This window comes from Crocuta crocuta, unplaced genomic scaffold (genome assembly GCF_008692635.1).
Source record: "Crocuta crocuta isolate KB4526 unplaced genomic scaffold, BGI_CrCroc_1.0 scaffold235, whole genome shotgun sequence".
NCBI classification, from domain to species: domain Eukaryota; kingdom Metazoa; phylum Chordata; class Mammalia; order Carnivora; family Hyaenidae; genus Crocuta; species Crocuta crocuta.
The window spans coordinates 11,456,642-11,476,045 of record NW_027531285.1 but is presented as its reverse complement, the minus strand read 5'-3'; the positions used below and the strand labels follow the sequence as shown (position 1 = coordinate 11,476,045).

The following is a 19,404-nucleotide window of genomic DNA, read 5'->3' as shown; positions in this document are numbered from 1 at the left end:
GGGCCCCCGCGTCGTGCCGCACGACTACATGCTGTCAATCTACAGGACGTACTCCATCGCCGAGAAGCTGGGCATCAACGCCAGCTTTTTCCAGTCTTCCAAGTCGGCTAATACGATCACTAGCTTTGTAGACAGGGGACTAGGTAAGTGGCACCGAAGACGCCCCCTCCTCTCCCTGGAACTCCGCAGCCCGGGCGCTGCTCCGGCTCCGGCAGGAGGCTGCGTGTGTGAACTCCCTTCCCGCTCTGGACACCTCCCCCTTTCTGTTCTTAAACTGTTCTTCTCTAGCCCGAGTACGTTCGTGAATGCGGCTGCAGATCTGATTCCAGTTTGCAACCCTCCTTTCCCCGCTTCCTTCCTTTCTCCCTCTTCCTTCCTTCTTTCTCTTGTCTTTTGCAGAAAGCAGCGCGGTGGCCGCTCGTCTGGCGGCTGGTGGAGGAAGCGTGGAGGACGGGAGGTGGCAGGCGAATCCCTGGGTCTGGAGAGGGGACGCGGCGGGGGCTGACGGCGTCCTTGCCCCCGGGCCTCGGGTGGTGCGCGGTGCGCGGTGCCAGGCCCGAGCTGCGGCGGCCGAGCGGGAGGGCTCTGGGGCGCGCGTGAGCCTTGCAAAGCCGCGAGCTCCCGTCCGCTCTGGGAACGGCCGGCAGCAGCGAGTCCGGCGGTCCGAGGAGCGAGTCCTGGAGCGGCGTCTGGCATTGCCCAGACTCAGCCGCAGCAAGGGGTCTCACCTCACCCCTGCGCTGGATGTGGGGGGATCGGGAGTCCGGTGGGAGCCCCACGCCCTCGGGCGTTTTTGCTCCTGCAGCGCTCTCTCGACTGCTCGGAGGCGGTAACCGAGTCTTTTCTGCTAAGGCAGCTGCCCGCAACTGGCCGGGCGGGGCAGGGGCAGGGCAACTAAGTTTGGGGTTTGTGGGTATGGGTGCACGCATGTGTTCATCCACCTTCCCCAGCCAGGCATCGCTCCTCTCTGAGCTTCTCTCAGGGCCCCTATTCCTGGTCCCTTCTGAGGGCGTGGGTACAGGGGCGGGTGCCTGCGGAAACCCGTGCGCCAGCTCCTTGCCACGCGCGACGGTCCACGTGGTGAGTGCATTCAAGAGAACCTCGCGCTCCCCATGGCCCCAGAAACCGAGGGGGGATCCACAGGCACCAGGAACTCAGATCCTAAAGAGGGGAGACAGTAACGTGGAAGGAGACGGGAAAGGAAGGGAGAAAAGGGAAAGGGGAGGTAGGGGTCGAGAAGAAAGAAGGAAGGGGGTTAAAAAAAAAAAAAAAGATTTAGGCAGCTATCCACTCCACCGTCCTGCCCAGACTTAGCTCCGCGGCCTTGACAGGTTCCCCGCCTCCCACTTCCAGGTCAGTGAAAGCGGGGTCGCTCAGGAACTGGGGAGCGCCAGGGTTCAGGCGGACAGGGCTGCTTCGCTCGGCCTGCCCTGGGTACACGCACGTCTTGGGAGCTTTTCCGAGAAGGCTAACCGCCCCGGAGCCCCGGGCTCGTCCCGGGCTTCAGACCCCAGCCTCCACCCTTGCAGCCGCCTTCCTTGCAGACCAGGGATCCTACCCACGCTGGATTCGCTGCTGCAGCCGAGGTCAGCGGGGTTCATGAGCTGCTGAAAGGTCCAGGCGGCAAATTAACGCCGGCTAGTTTATGGTGATTTTAGCACTACTAAAGTCACCTTTGCAGATACACGTGGCTTCTTCGTAGCGCTGCAACTGGATCCCCAACCTCGGTGTTTGCAGCGCAGCTCGCCCCCTCCCCCCACCCAGTCTTCTCCCTGCCTCCGTTGTCTCCCTCCCTCCAAATCCTGTTTACCGCCCGCCTTCCCTGCTACCCTAGTCAAAGACTACCCTACACTTCCCTGGTGGAGAGACCAAAGAAACTCAGGGAAAATTGCTTAAGAGGCTTTCCCCAGGGGAAGAAATCCCGGAGGTCCAGGCTGGCGGGCGGTTGGGCGCCTGTTTTCTTTTTCCCAAAGGAAGTGGCAAGAGTCTCCGCCCCTCCCCCAAGCAGGCACCCCCTAACTCGTTAGCTGCGCCCTCCGAGTTTGGCCCGGGACCAAGGGACCCTGCAGGCTGTTGGGAGATGTCTACCGAAGCCTGCGGCGTGCAGGCGGGAGTGGGAGGTCTCGGGGGGTGCAGGTCCCGCGCAGACGCGGGCTCCTTTCACCTTTGCTGGCGCTGCAGCCCCCTCCCCACCCCACCCCGCGCACCGCATTGGGCGCCCCGGGCGCCAGAGGTAGGGAAAGGGACTGGCTGCACGCCCAGGCCTGGGGGCCTCTGTTCCCTAGCCAGGTCTCCAGGCTAGCCGGACCAAGATCCAGACGTCGGCTCCAACTCTGGAACGCGGTCCCCAGCCGGAGGAGACGCGGAGTGACCGCTTGGACCGCAGCTTCGAAGGCGCGGTCTCCTCCGCTCTCTCAGGTTCCCAGAAAACGCAAAGAAAGGCAGTTAGCTGACTGGGAAGGCTGTGCGGCTGGGCGCACGCCGCTCGGGGGCGAAGGCGTGCGGAGCTCGCGGCCGGCGGGGGCGCGCAGGGGAGGGGCTGTGTTGCGGGCTACAGCGCCAGCTTGATAAAGGGAAAGCCTCACTTTCCCTCTCACTGATTTTGATTTGATGTGTCACCGGCGGTGACCTCGGGCTGGACCTTCCGGGGCTTGCTTAGCATCGGGCCCCTGATTGGAGTGTTTCAACTCAGCGATCTAATTGAGGGTTCATGTCATAACACATCAAACGGTGTCTAGTCTCCCGTGATGGAAGGGACCCGCCAGCCGCGCATCTCCGGCTCCTGGCGAGGACTTCCGCCCCTCTCACGTGGGGACTCTGAACCGCGCCAAACCCTCCTACATCCCCTCCCCCAACCCGTGGATGGCCGGGCAAGTAGGAGAGAGCAGCGGCCGGGCAGAGAGCCGCGCGGGCCGCGCTGACTTGGCGCCTTGCCTCGGGGATGTTTAGATCGCCGTCGAGGGCGGCAGGCTTGGCTTGGAGCAGCAGGGGTCCCTCAGGAGGAGGAGCAAAGAAAATGGAAGGCGTCCTGAAGCCGGTCCAGGAGGCAAGAACTCCTTACTTACGCACAGTATTTGTAAAAAGCCTCATTCACCCGGGAACCACTGGAACCTCGAGTCACCCTTCAAGCTTGCGATTAAGAGTGGGCGAGTAGGGATAAATTCGGTCGGACGTGAATGAAGAGCGCTTTGGTCTATAAAGATAGCGCGATCTCTGTTACCTCACCCCTCACCACCTTCTCCCCACCCCATACAGACACCTAATGAAGAGACTTTATTGCAACCTTAAAAAAAAAGAAAAGTCCCTCCTTTTGGTTTGCTCTCCGAACATCAAGGGGTGATAATAATCGCCAACATATATTGAGCATTTACTGCATACCAAGTACTGTGCTAAAATCTATTACTTGAATTATTTCATTTAATTCTAACAACAACCCCTGGGGAAAGTGCTATAAACACTGTTTTACAGGTGAATTAAGGAAGACAGAGAGGTTAAGCAAGTTGCTTAAGGTCACACAGAGTGAGGAGTGAAGCACATATCCAATTCTAGATCCTGCCTACTTGACGTGGCACTACATGGATAGGGTAAGGGTAAGGGGTGAGAAAGTTTCTAAACGATGGTGGCAGGAAGCAGGAATCAAAAAAGGGGGGGGGCAGGATTTGCCACCCGGTCTAATATTCTTCTGTGATTTCTAAGAACCGATTTGGAGTTGGAGCAGATCTTTGGATTTGAGGATCTGAATCTGTGTTGTGCTTTGTAGTCTCTGTAAAGGCACAAATCATGTTATCCCTGATCTTTACAAATTCTTGCATGTTGTGCTTTGGTTTTGGATCCACAAAGATGGAAACTGTCTGCACGTTTGTGCTAGTGCAGTCATAAAATCAGAATAGATCAGGCTGGATATGGAGAAATTACAATTAGCACGTGATGTAACCATTAAGAAGCCACTAGTACTGGAGCTCTGGGGCCTGGGAAAGACAGACAGTTAGAACTTCTATGAATTCAACATGGCTGAGAGATAGAGGACGAGAGAAAGAGAGAAATAAACCTTGAACTTTCAGCTTATGTAGTTAGAAATGCTACAGAAACAAGGGGGGAAAACCTCCCCCTTGGTTTTGGAAGAAAGCAAAATGAGTCTAGGAATACTGCTGTGAGTTTGGTTTCCAGATGATTTGGAAATAAGACTTAAAAAAAAATTCTCCCAGTTGTTGTTGTTGTTACAATAGCCTTCTCAGATAACCCGCGGTAAGGAACAGATAAAGACCAAAACTGAGATCGGAACATCCTTGGGGAGCTTGACACCCTAGAAATGAATCGCTGGAAAGTCTGTCGTGGATTGTCGCCTTCTTGGTTTACCTTCTGGGTCTCCATTATCAGAGGGCCGGTTAGGACAATTATGGGGAGAGCCCGGCTGCGGGGAGGCCATTCTCAGAGCTGCAGAATTCCCTCGCGATTGCCGTTTGTCGCGGACTGCGTGTTGACGCAGAACGGCGAGTTTCCGGGTGGACCTGGGCCGCAGAGCGGCGTAATCAACGCAGCAGCGATTTTGCCCCAACCCTGTTGTCGTTGGCAAACGGAAAATGAAATATAAGCAGGGAAGTATTTTAATGGGGATGGAGGGAATTCACAACTGTTAATTATTTGGTGACCTTGTATTCGATTTGTTTGAGTCCCTTATAAAAACACTAATGCAGACCAGACGGCCAAGTGAGGAAGCCGGCAGAAGGTTCCAATCTAGGCTTTATTTCCCCGGAAAGAGGGAACAGCCTTGGAAAAGGATTGCTGAGCGTTCAGAGTGTGCGCGTGAGGGCGCGCCCGCGTGAGCAGCCGCGTGGGGTCTGCACTGCTGTCCAGGTTCGTGATCTTCTACCAGTGGCGGGTGGACTGGAAGGTCCTGGGAAAAGGCGGAGGGTGAGGGAAGGAAGCCTTAAAGAAGAAGGTGGTTTCTCTCTTCTGGCTGGAATGATTAAAACATTTTAAAGCCCACAAGCCACAAACACCTAAGTCATTGGCTTGCTGTTAAATATCAGTTACTGTCACCCCCTTCCCTAAGGCCCTAAGGCCTTAGGAGACTCTTACGAGGGCCGCTTTAGCAAGTAAGCTAAGAACACCTAGTGTCTTCTGCAGCGGGAGTGCAAGTGGGGCCCGAATTCTGGGCGAGCTTCCTCTGCAGGGGAGGCTCATTTGAGAGGGACACTGAACGTTTTCCCCAGCGCGGGAGGCTCTTGGCCTCTGGGAGTTTGCGCGATAGAGTTGCTGGTGGGGGAGGGGATCGAAAAAACGTGCCCAAACATCCTTGTCTTTCCTCCACACCAAAAAACCCAAGTTACCTAAGTGCCAGCCCGCGACAGGCCTTGAGATCCCTTCCGCAGGCTGAAAGAAGACATGAACCCTCCCCCTTGCGACCTGAGCGTTTGCGCGTCGCCCGGACCCGCGGGGAATGCGGGCGTTGCATAGATGGAGGTCCTAACGCAACCGGTTTTTTTTTCTCCCCAGTCGCAGTTCTCTGAGTTCTGGCGGCACACCTCCTGGCGACTGGCGTCGTCTTCCTGGGGGTGCTGTGGGTAGAAGGAGAAGAGAACGCGAGGAGAGAGGGGTGGGAGAAAGATGATATGACAGATGGGGCAGAACGAAAACTTTTGTTTCCTGCCAGGCCTGCTGCGTGCTTTAAACGACGCAGAGCAAATCAACAATAACCCCTGGGGGCTTTTAAGGAAAGCGAAGGGCATTAGTTCAATAAGCCCTCGCGTATAGAATAACCCTGGTCAAAGGATGCTCTCCGGATCCGGGGACAGTATCCCAGCGGAGGCCGCGCGGTGTGGCAAGCGGGAATGTGCATCCTCCGCGTCATTTCGTTGCTTGGCATCAACCACCTCTCTTCCTGCCTCTCCCCACCCTACCCCCGTCTCCCTTTAAAGCCCTGGCTTTAAGCTCAATGGCAGTTAAGTGGTGCTTTCTGTTTACAGGAATTAAATAGGTCCTCGTGGGCCTAATGGGTTCCAGGGTTGCTGTTCTCTGCCTTCCAGGACCGTCCATTAGCGCTGCTGGGGGCAGAGGGTCGGGCCCGCGTGGGGTGAGAAGNCAGAGCAGAAAGTGGGGGCAGGAGCTGCGCGGAGGGGTGGCTTTGGGATCTCGGGTGGTTTAACGGCCCCCTACCCCGTATCTTCCCTAAATAACTTAAGAACCAAAGAGAATCCTTGCGCCGGCTTTGCAAATCTGGCTTTGCAAGTTGGTCCAGCCTTCATCCCACTCCCCCAGAACTGTCGCTCCTACGCCCCGTGGGGAGGGAAATTGAATGGTGTTAGACTATGGTCCGTAGCTGCCACAGCGAATCTCATTTTGCTGCGACGTTAGTTTGGAAGTCAGCTCAAGGTGAACGCAGTGGAGCAGTTTCCACGATCCCAACACTTTAAAGAAGACACACCGTTGAGGTTTCTCCTCCGCAGGACCCCTGAATGCTGAAGGTCCTGTCCTGTCCACACAACACGCCAGTTGGAACCCCTCTCCACACTTGCAACCCGAGAACTGGTCAGGGGGAGAAGCCAAATAAAGTGGAACCTTTTCTTCTACTTTTGATCTCAAAACTGTCTAGTCAAACGGCCCGATCATGTTCCAACAGGGAAGGCTGGTTCACGTGGCAATTCATCCTCCCGGCCAAGCCTGGGCCTGTGTCACTCCAGTGGGCTCCCAGTGACCCTACTGGTCACTAGGGCAGCGAGGGTGGCCCCTGGCACATAACCCGCGTCCAGGCCCTGTGCACGCAGCTCCAAGAGAAGGGCAGTGACCTGCGGACGACTCAGCAGAAAGTTGGGGAGAGAGGCTACAGCGGAAGGGAACAGCACCGAGTTTCCATTTGGATTTCATCTGCAGCGATGTCAAATTAAGGTTTGGGGAGCCCAGGGTGAGACTGTAGTGAAAAGAGATGCTGGTGAAGTGGTCTTGATCTTGGCTTTGAATCTCTGGCTCTTGAACTCAAGAACTCGTAGCCAAGGGGGTTTGCACGACTAAGTCCTTGGACATCATTTTACAAGCGAATCCATTTCATCTGAGAGAACAAAAGGAGTCTCTTTGAAGCTTCTTGACTTTCGGAGTCCTGCTGGGGATGTGCAGTGCCCAGCGCTCCAGGGAGAGGGCTGGCCGGCAAAACTCCCGCCAGAACCTCGCCTTGCTGCCATTGAAGTCTGTGCTGAGGCTCCAAGGATGCACGAAGTTCAAAGTTCAGTTGGGTGACATTCAGGGTTCGCCTTCCCTCCCCTCCTACCCTCAATTTGCTTCACGTTGAGCCCAAGCTTTGTGTGCTAACACTGGGACTTCTCTGTGGTATCCTCATGGGCCACCAGACCTGCTGAACCGTGTGGGGTTTACAAGGCCCAGACTCTTTGCAGGGAGGAAGGCGCTGGTCAGCCAGGCATGGGAGAGAGGCTGGAAAAGCCTCTGGAGATTCCGTGGAGGACCTGCCTTAGGCCTCTCTGGTCTTTGAAAGGGGGAAAACAAACTGACAAAGTCTGGGCTGACTATTGGAGGAAACACTGGGGAACCCAAGAGAGAAGCTAGATGGAGAGAAGCTAGATGGATGGCTGTGTGGTGAGGACACACACACACACACACACACACACACACACACACACCTACAGGGCCTTCTCAGGTGACTCAGTGGCTGGGCCTTGGTCATTGCTACACCCCGTCTCCCTCACCAAATGTGCCTGGCCCTTTGCCAGGTGAAGAACACTGGGAACATCATCCTCATGACAGATCATGCCCCGCAGAAGGGCTCCAAAGCGAGGGGCAGGGCAAGATGACTAACCCCCAGGCCTGTCTGAGCTGGGTCTGACCAGCCAGGAGCCAAATGCCAGGGTTGGCCTATGGGCTGGCACTGGCCCTGAGCCCACAGAGGAGAGAACCTGCAGGGAGAGACCTATCTTTGATGAGATTCTGGATTGGAGGTTGGCTTCTCACCTGGAGGTTTGAGAGGGAGCTCAGTGGTGGAGGACATAATGCCAGGAGCACTGAGAAGGGTCGATGTGATGGGAGTGAGGCCTTCCTATAGTCCCTGCCCCTCACTGGACCTCAGATGAATAGGAGCTGGAAGCCCCTGCTGCTCTCCTCCACCCCATACCTCTCCTCCACTCACTTTTAGAAATCCTGCGGAAATCGTTGGACTGCATCTCCTCAAAGAAGGCCAAGAGGAATACAGGTGCATCTTCTGCCTACTCGGATGCAGGTGGTTACAGTAATCTTGGCTGTATTCATTGGGTGCTTCTGTGTGTCATGTGCAGCTGGCCCTGGCTGCCTTGACTCTGACTTTTACAATGACTCTGCCAAGTGGGGGGTGGCTCTCCCATTTTACAAGATGAGGCATATGATGCTGGGAGTCATTACATGCCCTAGAGTACCCAAGGTCACCCAGCCAATAAGTCACTGGTCAGGATTCAAATCTAGTCTCTTAGACTCTAGATTTTTGTGCTAATCCCACATTGTCAGTAGTAACTAACATTTGCAGGCATCTTCAGATAAATGTCTTTCCTACTCTTCTCATTTGCCACCCCTCCCTCAGTGACTCTGTGAGCTGATGTGATCCTCATGTTGTAGATGAGAGAATTGTTTCCCTGTTAAGTTCTCTTTCAAAAGTCCAACTGTTAACATCCCTTCAGTTCTGCTGTTTAGGAAGTGATTTACTCTTAAGAGACTAGAGAGTGATGCCTTCCCCAGGCACGGGCTGTGTGAAAAAGCAGGAGCCTTCCGGGTTTCTACCAGACACAGATCAAGGGCTTGGATGTCCAAGGCGGTGGCATGGACATTGGAACCACACTGCATGAATGGCTAGTGACCATTCAGCAATCTGCATTTTAAGCTTTCTGGTCCATAACATGAGCATACTAGTGATGCCCTTTTCTTTTCCATAGTTACTTTTGAGGCTTAAATGAGTTACAAGAATTTAGATCACGCACAGGAGATAGCGTTCGCTCTTGTGATTTCTATTCTGGATGGTCAACCAAGTGTACCCTGTGGAGGGTGAATTGTGTGGATGGCCTCCTGAGTCTGCCCCTCAGTGAGGAGGCTTAGTGAGATCAGCAGTTTGCGAGGAATCTTGACAGAGGCAGGATTCAGGACAAGAATACAGGAGGATGCTCACATCCCAGGAGACAGGAATCGTTGGAGCACAAACTACTCAGAGGCCTTCACACCCCAGGAGAGAGGGCTGGTGGCTCATTTTTACTCAACCTGTACATCTGACTATATTTCTTTTTTTTTTTAAATTTATTTCTGAGAGAGAGAGAGAGAGAGAGAGAGAGACTGCATGAGCAGGGGAGGGTCAGAGAGAGAGGTAGACACAGAATCCGAAGCAGGCTCCAGGCTCTGAGCTAGCTGTCAGCACAGAGCCCGACGCGGGGCTCGAACCCATGAACTGTGAGATCATGACCTGGGCCGAAGCCGGAGGCTCAACCGAATGAGCCACCCAGGCACCCCTATCTGACTGTATTTCTAAGCTGTGGACTTTGGCACCTCAGGCAGTGCTGAAGCCAAGAACCTAGGGAACGAGTGACTTCGAATCTAACCATGAAATCCCTGCTTGGAGATCTTACAAGCAAAGGAAAAATTTCTTGGGGAACCCAGCTCGCCTTGAATTGACGGCATTGGTGATGAATCTGTGTGAGACTTTCCTCCCTCTGCTCCACCGCCCAGTGGGTGCCCTAGAAGAGGCATGGCCGCAGGTCCGAGGACCTTGGATGGAATTAAGGCCTTCAGTTCCTGTCCTTTACTAGTTGCGAGGCGCTGGGCAAGTGAAGATACCGCGTAGAACCCGTTTCCACATCCATAAATGAGTGTAAAGTAGAACAGGTCTCATCCGCCCGCGGTGAGGATTCAGGGACAGAGGCCATCAAAGCCACGAGCACCTGCGGCCACAAAGGCGCGCCGCGTACGCGTTCCGTGCTGCTCTTGGCTGAAAAATGAGGGGGTTGAGGGAGAGGCTTAGCTGCAAAGACGTCTGGAGTTTTAGTTGTAAAGATGGGTGACTATCTCGCCCCTTCCATCCCCCCCCCCCCAGGGAAGTGGGGGTGGGAAAGCCCACTATCATCTCGGCTTTCCGTCCCCGCCTAGTCATGGGATCTGTGCGGTCAGAGGACGTGTGGCGGGACTCGTGTCGGGGTGTCGGGTGGAGGCGAGTGGGGCCCTCGGGTCACCTCAAATTCAAAGGACGAGAGCCCGGCGCGCACTGAGCAGAGAGCGGGAGCCGCGGGGGGCACCTGGAAGGGTGCCTGGGCGAGTGACCAAGAATCCCTGCAAGGACTCTGAAGTGCGACCTCAAGCTGTGTACCTATCTCAGGAATGTCTTGGAAAAAATGCAGTGCGGGCGCTTTTCGCCCCAAACCAAATGAAATTGCGGGTTTCCAGAAACTCTCCACTGGGTGGCCCCCCGGCGTCAGTGGCCCCGGGGGGATCCTCGGGGCGCATTTTCTGCCGCCTGGAGGCCCAGGCCCAGGCCGCTCAGGTTCTTGGGTGTTCGGTCTTTGGTGCTGTGGGCAACCTTTCCTTTCCCATCTGGTGTTTGTTTCTTAGCTCCCTCCAGCCACGTACTGAGACCACGACCCGGCACTGATGACTTTTACCTTTCTAGGCCAGCTTTCTCATTTAAAATGGGCATTATAGTCCCTGCCTTGCAAGTGATTCGTTTTTCCTCGTGTCTTCATCTGTCTTGATCCTTTTAAAATCGTTTGCACTAGGTGTGCACGTTTGAGGTGTCCTCAGCCCTTTACCAGTGTCCTCTTAACTCAGAAAAGGCTGACCTACCTATGAAGACTTTTCTTCAACTATGCAGACGGTTTGTTTCTTCTCCTTATCTCCCTCCCCTCCCCCTCCGTCCTCCATCCACCCATCTGGGAAAGCTGATAGGCACAAATCCAGCAATCGTAACTTGAAAGGTCTGTACGTGTAACACTCAACAAACACTGAGTTAACTGGAGCCTGAATTAAGCTATAACAAACCAGGTCCATGCAAATTAAAAAGCAAAATTAAAAGTTCCCATGATTACTGATTGATTTCAATTTGAAGGCCAAAAGCTTAGGATTCCCTCCCAGGATGTAAGAAAGCACCACCACAAACAGAATGGAAGGTGTGTGTTTCTCATGAGGGGGATGGGAGAGAGGGTCATTTGATGGTATCAGCCTTCATTCATATAGGACTTTGTGGGAGAGGAGGCTGGTGGAAGGGAGTGTCAAGTGTTGGTTTCCTACCTACAGGTGACCACGGCAGCAGGGCCACGCTTTCCGATGCCAGGTCAGCAGGCCGAGCGTCTTCAGGGTCACAGGGGGTGGTGGTGTGTGTACTCCCCAGGTCAGATGCCTCCTCTGGGCTATTTCTGTGATGCATGGCCCCAGAGCAGGTCCAGACAGGTGGGGAATGTGGTCTGTAGTAGAGCTGCACAGAGAAGCCACCTTCTTGGACCCTCTTTTAAGGGGTTAGAGGTTCTGGAGACCCAGGGAGAGTACACGTGGCTGAAAGAGTACCAAAAATATGGGGGTGGCTGGGGGGGGGGGNGGGGGGGGGGGGGGGGGGGCAAAAAGGAGCCGGGAGGAGGAAGAGTGACTTGGTTCTAGTGAGTGCCACCTTAGACTGTGCCCTGGGTGGACCTGGAGGACCCTGTTTTGCCTCACCTGCAATGGCGCCCCACCCCACATGGTGGGGACTCTAAGGAGCCACAGGGACATAGTCATCTAGATTAATGATTCTTAAAGTGGGACCCCAGACGGGCAGAATCAGCATTGCCTGGGAGCTTCAGAAAAATGCATTTTCTGGGCACCACAACAAACCTCTGGAGCCGAAGAGAGTTTGCATTTCTAACAAGTGTGATGCTGTATGGTGCGCATGGTGCAGATTTAGGGACCTCTACAGGTTGAGTGGCCTTGAGAGCTACCACTCTACAGTGGTACCTGAACCTCAGAGCTCTTGCCCAACTAGCCCAGAGCCTCCTTCAAGGGCCTGGGCAGCTTCTTCATTGGGTTTGTCCTCCTAAGAGTGTATCTAAGTAGGCATCTGTGGGCAAGGGAGTCCACACTGATGCAGGTGAGGCTGTTCAAGCTGCTATGGAAAGAGAAAGGAACAAGTTAGACTGAAGCCCTGAGTTCTGGAAAGATTAAGAGCTGGCTGATCTTGCTAGACAGACCATCAGAAATCCCAGGGCTGCACAATCAGTAGAGCCCTCTCTCTACAGACGCTTTCCTCTGTTTTGACCATTCTTGAGGACTAGAGAAAAGTGATTCAGCTGTGCAGACTAAGCATTAGCCCGCATAAAAAAAAAAATGAGTAGAAACAAAACAAGCTGATTTCTCCATGTTTCACAAGAGAGAAACAAATAAATCATTACCCTTTACACCTTCCTATGCTCTCCAGCCAGTGACAAATTGTCTCGAGAGTTTTGCAAGCAGAGATAGAAATGATTTCCGCAGGGAGTCTATGTTTTATTTCTAGCAAGCCCTGCAAATAAAGTTTGGACTGTATCCCCCATTTCTTACCCCAGCCATTCCTGGTTGCTTTTAAACTCTAGTACCTGGACTATAATGGAGAGGCAATGGGGTTTAGGGGCTAAATGCTCCAAATCTGGAATTAAAAAGACCTAAGTTTGGATCTCAATGTCACCACCTACTAGCTGTCAGACTTTGGAAATTAACTTATTTTCTCCAAACCTTGGTTTTCCCACCTGTACAATGGGAACAATGATTATCTACCTTACAGAACTGCTCTGTGCTTGTGGATAAAGTAAGGATGAAAAATACATCAGCTGTCACAATATGTAGCTGGTGCAGCAAATGCCTTCTGTTTGTCCATCTCATCACATCCTTAGTTTGGGGAGAGAGAAATATGAGAGGCAAGAAAGTGACGCCTAAGGCAATAGGTCCAGAGATCTGGGTGGTGGCTGAGGATTGTCAGACGCAGGTTTCTTTAAAGGAGGAGAAGAAAGTGTGCTGAGTTCCCACTGATTTTAATGTGACCCTGGTCGGTTTGAAGGTCTTGGCTTCCATAAATCAACCGCCTCCAGCAGCTTTTCCCTCTTCACCTCTCTAACCCTTCCCACAGCTCCATCTCAGGTCGGGACTTGTGCCTTAGAGTGAGGTAGTCAGCCTTGCAGTCAGCCCAGAGTGGGGACTGGGTGTGGCCGAGGCTCCGGATCCAGTGCCCTGGGGCTACATCTGGATAGGAAGGGAGGGTCGGACCCAGGACCCAGGGACGCTTTCACTATTGAAATAGAACCAAACTTTACTAGCTTCTGGGGAAAGCTGGGGGCTTTGGGGATTTTTGTATTTGCTGGGTTGTAAATATTTTATGAGAAGGCAGCCCAGGAAAATCTGGTTAGCTTTCCGCCTTGCACATTGAAGTGGGGTTGGCTTAATGCACAAATGCATCAAAAAAGAAGTCAAGTTGTGCCTTGGTCCCAAAGAATTCGTCTTGGATTTTAAAAGCTTGTTATTCTCGCCACCCACCCCCTGCCATCATGTGCCCCAAATCTCTTTTTCTTATTTGTAACGAAAACTTAATCTTCAAGATGAGTTGCAAAACAAGAAGATTTCAAGTTGGGTGGGTGGGTGGAAGGGAGAATGTCACTGTGTGTGTGTGTGTGTGTGTGTGTGTGTGTGTGTGAGAGAGAGAGAGAGAGAGAGAGAGAGAGAGGTTTTCTCCTTACTGGTGTATTTCTCTTTGGCTGAGGGATCTTCTCAATGGGTAGATGCCTGGTGTGTGTGTCTGTTCATTTGTCCCCCTGCAGACTTCTGAAAGCTTCATTGCTCTTTTGTTTGTTGTTAAGATGGTTGGTGAATTTGAAAAAGGAAGGAAGGAAGGTAGGAAAGAAGGAAGGAGGGAAGGAAGGAAGGAAGGAAGGAAGGAAGGAAGGAAGGAAGGAAGGACGGACCAGATCACACAGCCCATCTTCCTTCTGTCAGCTTTGTGTTGGGCCTAAATGCTTCAGCAAAGCTAATGGGCAGCAACATCTCCCCCCCCCCTCCCCCCGGATCAGTGAGTCTAAACTAGGACTACATCTTCAAATAATTTTGGAGCTTAAAAACAAACAAAAACAAGCAACTGAACTAACAAAACCCCTGTACCCAGGAGCTGTCCTCAGATATTGATGCAATTGGTTAAAGCAAGCCCTGGCACTGGTAATTTTTAAATCCTCTGGATGATTATAATGGGCACCCAGAGTGTGAATAGCTGCTCCAGAAGTTCCTCACTTATTGACCTGTTCTCCAGCGGGCACAGCTGTACCGGCTGTGGCGAGCAAGATGGTCACGCCACGGTCCTAGCTCCTATGGGCCAGTGGAGAGGCGCAGGGTGTTGCTGGGAAAGACCAATAAAGAGACAAGTATAAACGAGGTCTTTGTAGATAGTGCTAAGTGCCCGGGAAGATAATAAGCCAGGGTCCTGTGATAGTGACCAAGGGAGGCTACTTTAGGTCAGGGTGGTCGAAGATGGCCTCCCGTTGGAGGCGACATTTTAACCGAGACGTGAATGATGAGAACGAGCCAGCCGGCCGAAAGGAGGTCTAGGGGGAAGCGCGGCCCAGGCCCACGACCACAAAGGCACATTAGTGGTTACGTAGGCTCCTGGGGGAAAACCCGGGAGGCCGCCTCGCAGGCAGCCACCGACTTCCGCCCTGGGAGTCCCGGGCTGACAGGGAGGAGGGGGGGGCCTGCCCTGATGCTCCCCCTCCCCTAGCTGCGCACCGGCCAGGCGGGGAGCCCGGGGGGTCAGGCCCCGGGCTGGCCGAGCTGGACTCCCAGCCGGCCGGCCCCGCTCCCCGCCCTTTTCCTCCCGGGGCGGCCGCAGAGCACCGGACTGATCTCCCCCCTTAAGTGAAACTGACTGTAATTATTTTTTATCTCGCAGACGATCTCTCGCACACTCCTCTCCGGAGACAGAAGTATTTGTTTGATGTGTCCACGCTCTCAGACAAAGAAGAGCTGGTGGGCGCGGAGCTGCGGCTCTTTCGCCAGGCGCCCGCAGCGCCCTGGGGGCCGCCGGCCGGGCCGCTCCACGTGCAGCTCTTCCCCTGCGTGTCGCCCCTGCTGCTGGACGCGCGGACCCTGGACCCGCAGGGGGCGCCCCGGGCCGGCTGGGAAGTCTTCGACGTGTGGCAGGNCCGCCCCCGCCAGCCGCCACGGCAAGCGGCATGGCAAGAAGTCGAGGCTGCGCTGCAGCAAGAAGCCCCTGCACGTGAACTTCAAGGAGCTGGGCTGGGACGACTGGATTATCGCGCCCTTGGAGTACGAGGCCTACCACTGCGAAGGCGTGTGCGACTTCCCGCTGCGCTCGCACCTTGAGCCCACCAACCACGCCATCATCCAGACGTTGATGAACTCCATGGATCCCGGCTCCACCCCGCCCAGCTGCTGCGTGCCCACCAAATTGACTCCCATCAGCATCCTGTACATCGACGCCGGCAATAACGTGGTCTACAAGCAGTACGAGGACATGGTGGTGGAGTCCTGCGGCTGCAGGTAGCGGCGTCCTGCAGCCTCGGCCCCTGACCGCAGGGGAGGCTTGACTAAAGTGAGGCGGAGGAGGAGCTGGCCTTGGAGGAAGCAGAGGGTGGGGGAACAGCCTGGACGTGCAGCCAGATGGGAGTGGAGGGAGCTCAGCCTTCCCAGAACCTTCCACCTGCCAGCCCAGAGGGAGATACGGATTTTCACACCTCGCCTGGCCACCCTGGAAAACAAGCCAAGGAGGATTTCTTTAGTTTTTTTTTTTTTTTTCTCTTTATTATTGTGGCTTTGGATCTCCTTGTGTGTCTTACAGGTTTTGATAGGAGGTGGGGGGCGGGGAGACGTATACCTGTTTCTCAACCGCTCAGAGGATTGAAAATTTTATAGCTTAGGAAGAGAAACAGTGTGGGAGGAAGAATCACCTTTGACCACATCTTGGTTTGATTGTTTTCTACCCGTGTAAAGAAGGTGGGGTTTTTTTTGTTTTTGTTTTTGTTTTCTGGCCATGTCGTAGCCTATGCCTTGTGAACTCCCAAGCAGAGGGTGTTCAAATAGAGGAATTGGCACCGGGAATACGAAAGCCAGGAAGGGCCCTACCTTTAGAAGAACTTGCTTGTATACCTGGCTGCCCTGGCCTTTCCCAGGAGAGGGAACTGGCAACCCACATCTCACTCAAGGGGGCTCAGGTCTTTTCTGTTGCTTTTTCTGGGAGGGGAAAAGGGGACTGGTATGGATGGAATGACAAGAATGAGTCCAAATGGAACCCCCTGAAGGATAATGAGAAACCACAAGGCCTGCCTCTGATGGGGCTGACACTGAGGTGTATTAGCCAGGCTGGAGGTGACCCAGGAAAAACGCTTCTGTGGTGTCTGTTTCTAATTGATTTCTTTGAACAGAATTTGCCAAAATTCAGACATCCCCTTTTAAGGGGAAGGTGATTCTCCAGTTAAACAAAACGGGAGTCCGGGCGGGGGGCTATATAACAAAGGTAAGAGGTGCAGAGGAGGGGAAATGAGCCAAGAAGCAGAGGATGAAGTCAGGAGGGGTGGTCGTGGGCCCCACCGAAGGATGGGGAGATGGGGGGCAGGCCAGAAGCAGGGAAGAGAAGGACGAAATGGGACACACAGGTCCCTGTGTCCATAGATTTCTTTAAAATCCATGTTCCCTCCCCTGTCTCTAACATTCCTGAATGATTACCAGCCAGCAATAGCCCAGGGCTCCCCCAAAAGCATTGTTTCAGATTGTAATTACCAGTTAGGCAATGTTTTTAAAACTTCGTAATGAGAAACTGTGAAAAGAGCAAAGTGTTACATTGAGCTTGGGGTGGAGCTGGGGAAGGGGCAGTGAGGGAGGAGGCAGGGGCGGTATTCACCTTCCGAAAGGAGGCAGGAGAGAGCACAACACAATTTCAGTACCCAGCCCCAGATTGTCAGAAACATGAACTTTCCCCCAGCCTGCACCAGTATTATTTTCAAACACTGCCCAGAAGTAGGCCCTTTGCAGAGTTTGTTTCCTTCTCAGCTTTGACCATGAAATGGTTTAAACAAGGGAACTTGTACCAACCATTAAAAAAAAAAAAAAAGGTTTTGTTTTTCCCAAGTGATTTTGCTCTCTCTCGATCTAAACCTATTGCTTGTTTGGTTCAGAGAACTATAAACTGTCCAAGAAACGGTGAGGATGATAAAAAAAAAATGCTAATATAAAATGCTAAGTAAAAAAGAAAAAGACTTGGCCAGGAGAAATAATTTAAAATGCACATTTGCTTTGGATGCACTGTTGTTCTGTTAAGGCTGTATATATTTGTTTATTTAAGGTGGCTGAAAGTGCAAAGGGGAAATGGACAGCATGCAATTCATCTTAATGTACAAACCTTATATGCACTCAAATGTTATAGTTTCTAATATTTTAAAAGTTTATATTCGAGTTGTACAAAGTTACGCATTAATCAGATATTTCATTCTTTCATAATGTTATCATTTTCTAAATATTATTACAAAATTTTAAGTCTGTCTAATGGAGAGTTTTTTTAAACTGTCTACCTCACTATAATACAAGTATTTACAACACTAAAGTTACCAGAGGTCAATTTTATATTCAAAACATTTTTTACAGTACACTTTACTTGGATGATACTCAGTCTAATACTGTATTATTAAACTCATTTTCCCCCTTAATCACTCAGCCTGGTTTATATGGATCTTTTTAGAAAAGTCATTTTTCTCAAGGAACTACTGGCAGTGGCACTTTGGTCCAGTATGGGACTGAATGTCCGAAAAGGCACTAGTTATTTGAAAGTTCATCATTTAGAGCATTGCACTTTTTCTCCGTAACTCTTCCATGAGTCTTCATGGAATTTTCATTCACCAGATTAAAGCCAAATCCTTGTCAACTCTTAGAACAATGTTGATAAACCTGTAACTCATTCCAGCATCTCAAGACTTTCTTGGTTTCTTTAATGTTGAAAAAAAGCTGTAAATTACTTTTTAAAAATTTTTAAATGTTTTATTTATTTCTGAGAGAGAGAGAGTGTGTGAACAGGGGAGGGTCAGAGAAAGAGGGAGACACAGAATCCGAAGCAGGCTCCAGGCTCTGAGCTGTCAGCACAGAGCCCGACGCGGGGCTCGAACCCACGAACCGTGAGATCATGACCTGAGCCATCATGACCTGAGCCGAAGTTGGACACTTAATGGATCGAGCCACCCAGACGCCCCAAAACTGTAAATTACTTAAGCCAACCAAGGTGTCAGTAACTATTGTCTTCATGAATAGCAAACTGCAAGCAAAAGATAGGAGATATCTCTCTGTTCACTTGCTGTAAATCAGGCTCGTACTTGCTATACCTCCAAGTGCAAGGCTGAGCCCTCACTGTAGGTCAGGCACAATGATGTGTGTGCATTGTTTCATGTAAACTCCTCAGAAACTCCATGATATAGGTATCATTTTTATCCCCATTTTACAGGTGAGGAAACTGAGTTGCAGAGAGTTTCAGCAACCTGTCAGTGGTCATGTAGCCAGGGCGTGGCACTGAGGTTTTAAACCTAATTCTTTCAGACTGTAGAGCCTGAGGCGTTAACCCGTATACAGTTCTTCCCCAACAGCACCTATCCACTGGTGCCTAAATGTCAGTGTGGGGAATTAGTCATGATTCCTGGGGTTGGTGAGCTGTCACTGAGGCCACCAGCACTGCTTGCGGGTTTGGAATATGTGAATTGTGTGACTGCTAGGGGGTGTGGGAAGCTGAAATGTGGGTATGGACTGCAAAGCTCAACGAGTTCTGTTTAAGCTTAGGCTTGCCCCAGGAAACCCCATAGTTAAGGGTCATTGCTGGGTTTCTGCGGAGTCTCTGCGGGTTTTGGGAACTGCCTGAGTGTGCTTTTGTGAGTTTGGGTTCTCAAAATAATGGTCAATTTTCCGATAGGTTATGTTTCAATAGACTGGTTGTAAGTGGTCTGTGTAAAAGCGAGAAGCATTTTCCTATGGAAACAATGTTGGTTTGCGTTTGCAGGTCATTTTGCATAAGCTTTATTTACCCAAATGGAATTTTTTTAATAAAGCAATTTTGACTTCTGGGTTTCGGGGACAGATAATCACCTGGGAAAGGAAGAAAAAAAAAGAGGCTCTTGCTCTTCTCTTTCTTAGGTGGAGGTGGGTTTTGAAATAGTTGAGAAATTTTGCGTTCTCCACCACTCTCTCTGTATCCCTCACCCAATTCCCCAACCTCCCCAGCTACCCCTGGGGCTGCCAGCGCCATCCTGTAGTATGTCCCCAATCCAGAGATTTCCCTTTTCTGCATAAATATTTCCAGCCCCAAAGTTATTTTCCTCTCTTCCTTCCATCAGAAAGTTTATTCCTTCATTCAGATGGTAGAAGAAACAGAATCCGATTGAATGCCATGAAGATGTAAATATCTCCTAGCTCTTTAACGTTGGA

The 19,404-nt window shown here is 52.1% G+C and overlaps 1 protein-coding gene across 1 annotated transcript in view; it reads left to right on the top strand.

The window, feature by feature from the left end:
• The window catches only part of GDF6 (growth differentiation factor 6), an 18,606-nt gene extending 575 nt beyond the window's left edge, over positions 1–18,031 (top strand). The window contains 3 exon segments of the mRNA XM_077771335.1: positions 3–143; positions 14,879–15,132; positions 15,134–18,031. Of these exon segments, the coding sequence (XP_077627461.1) occupies positions 3–143; positions 14,879–15,132; positions 15,134–15,493 (755 nt within the window). The 3' untranslated portion in view covers positions 15,494–18,031.
• The last annotated feature ends 1,373 nt before the right edge of the window (positions 18,032–19,404 follow it).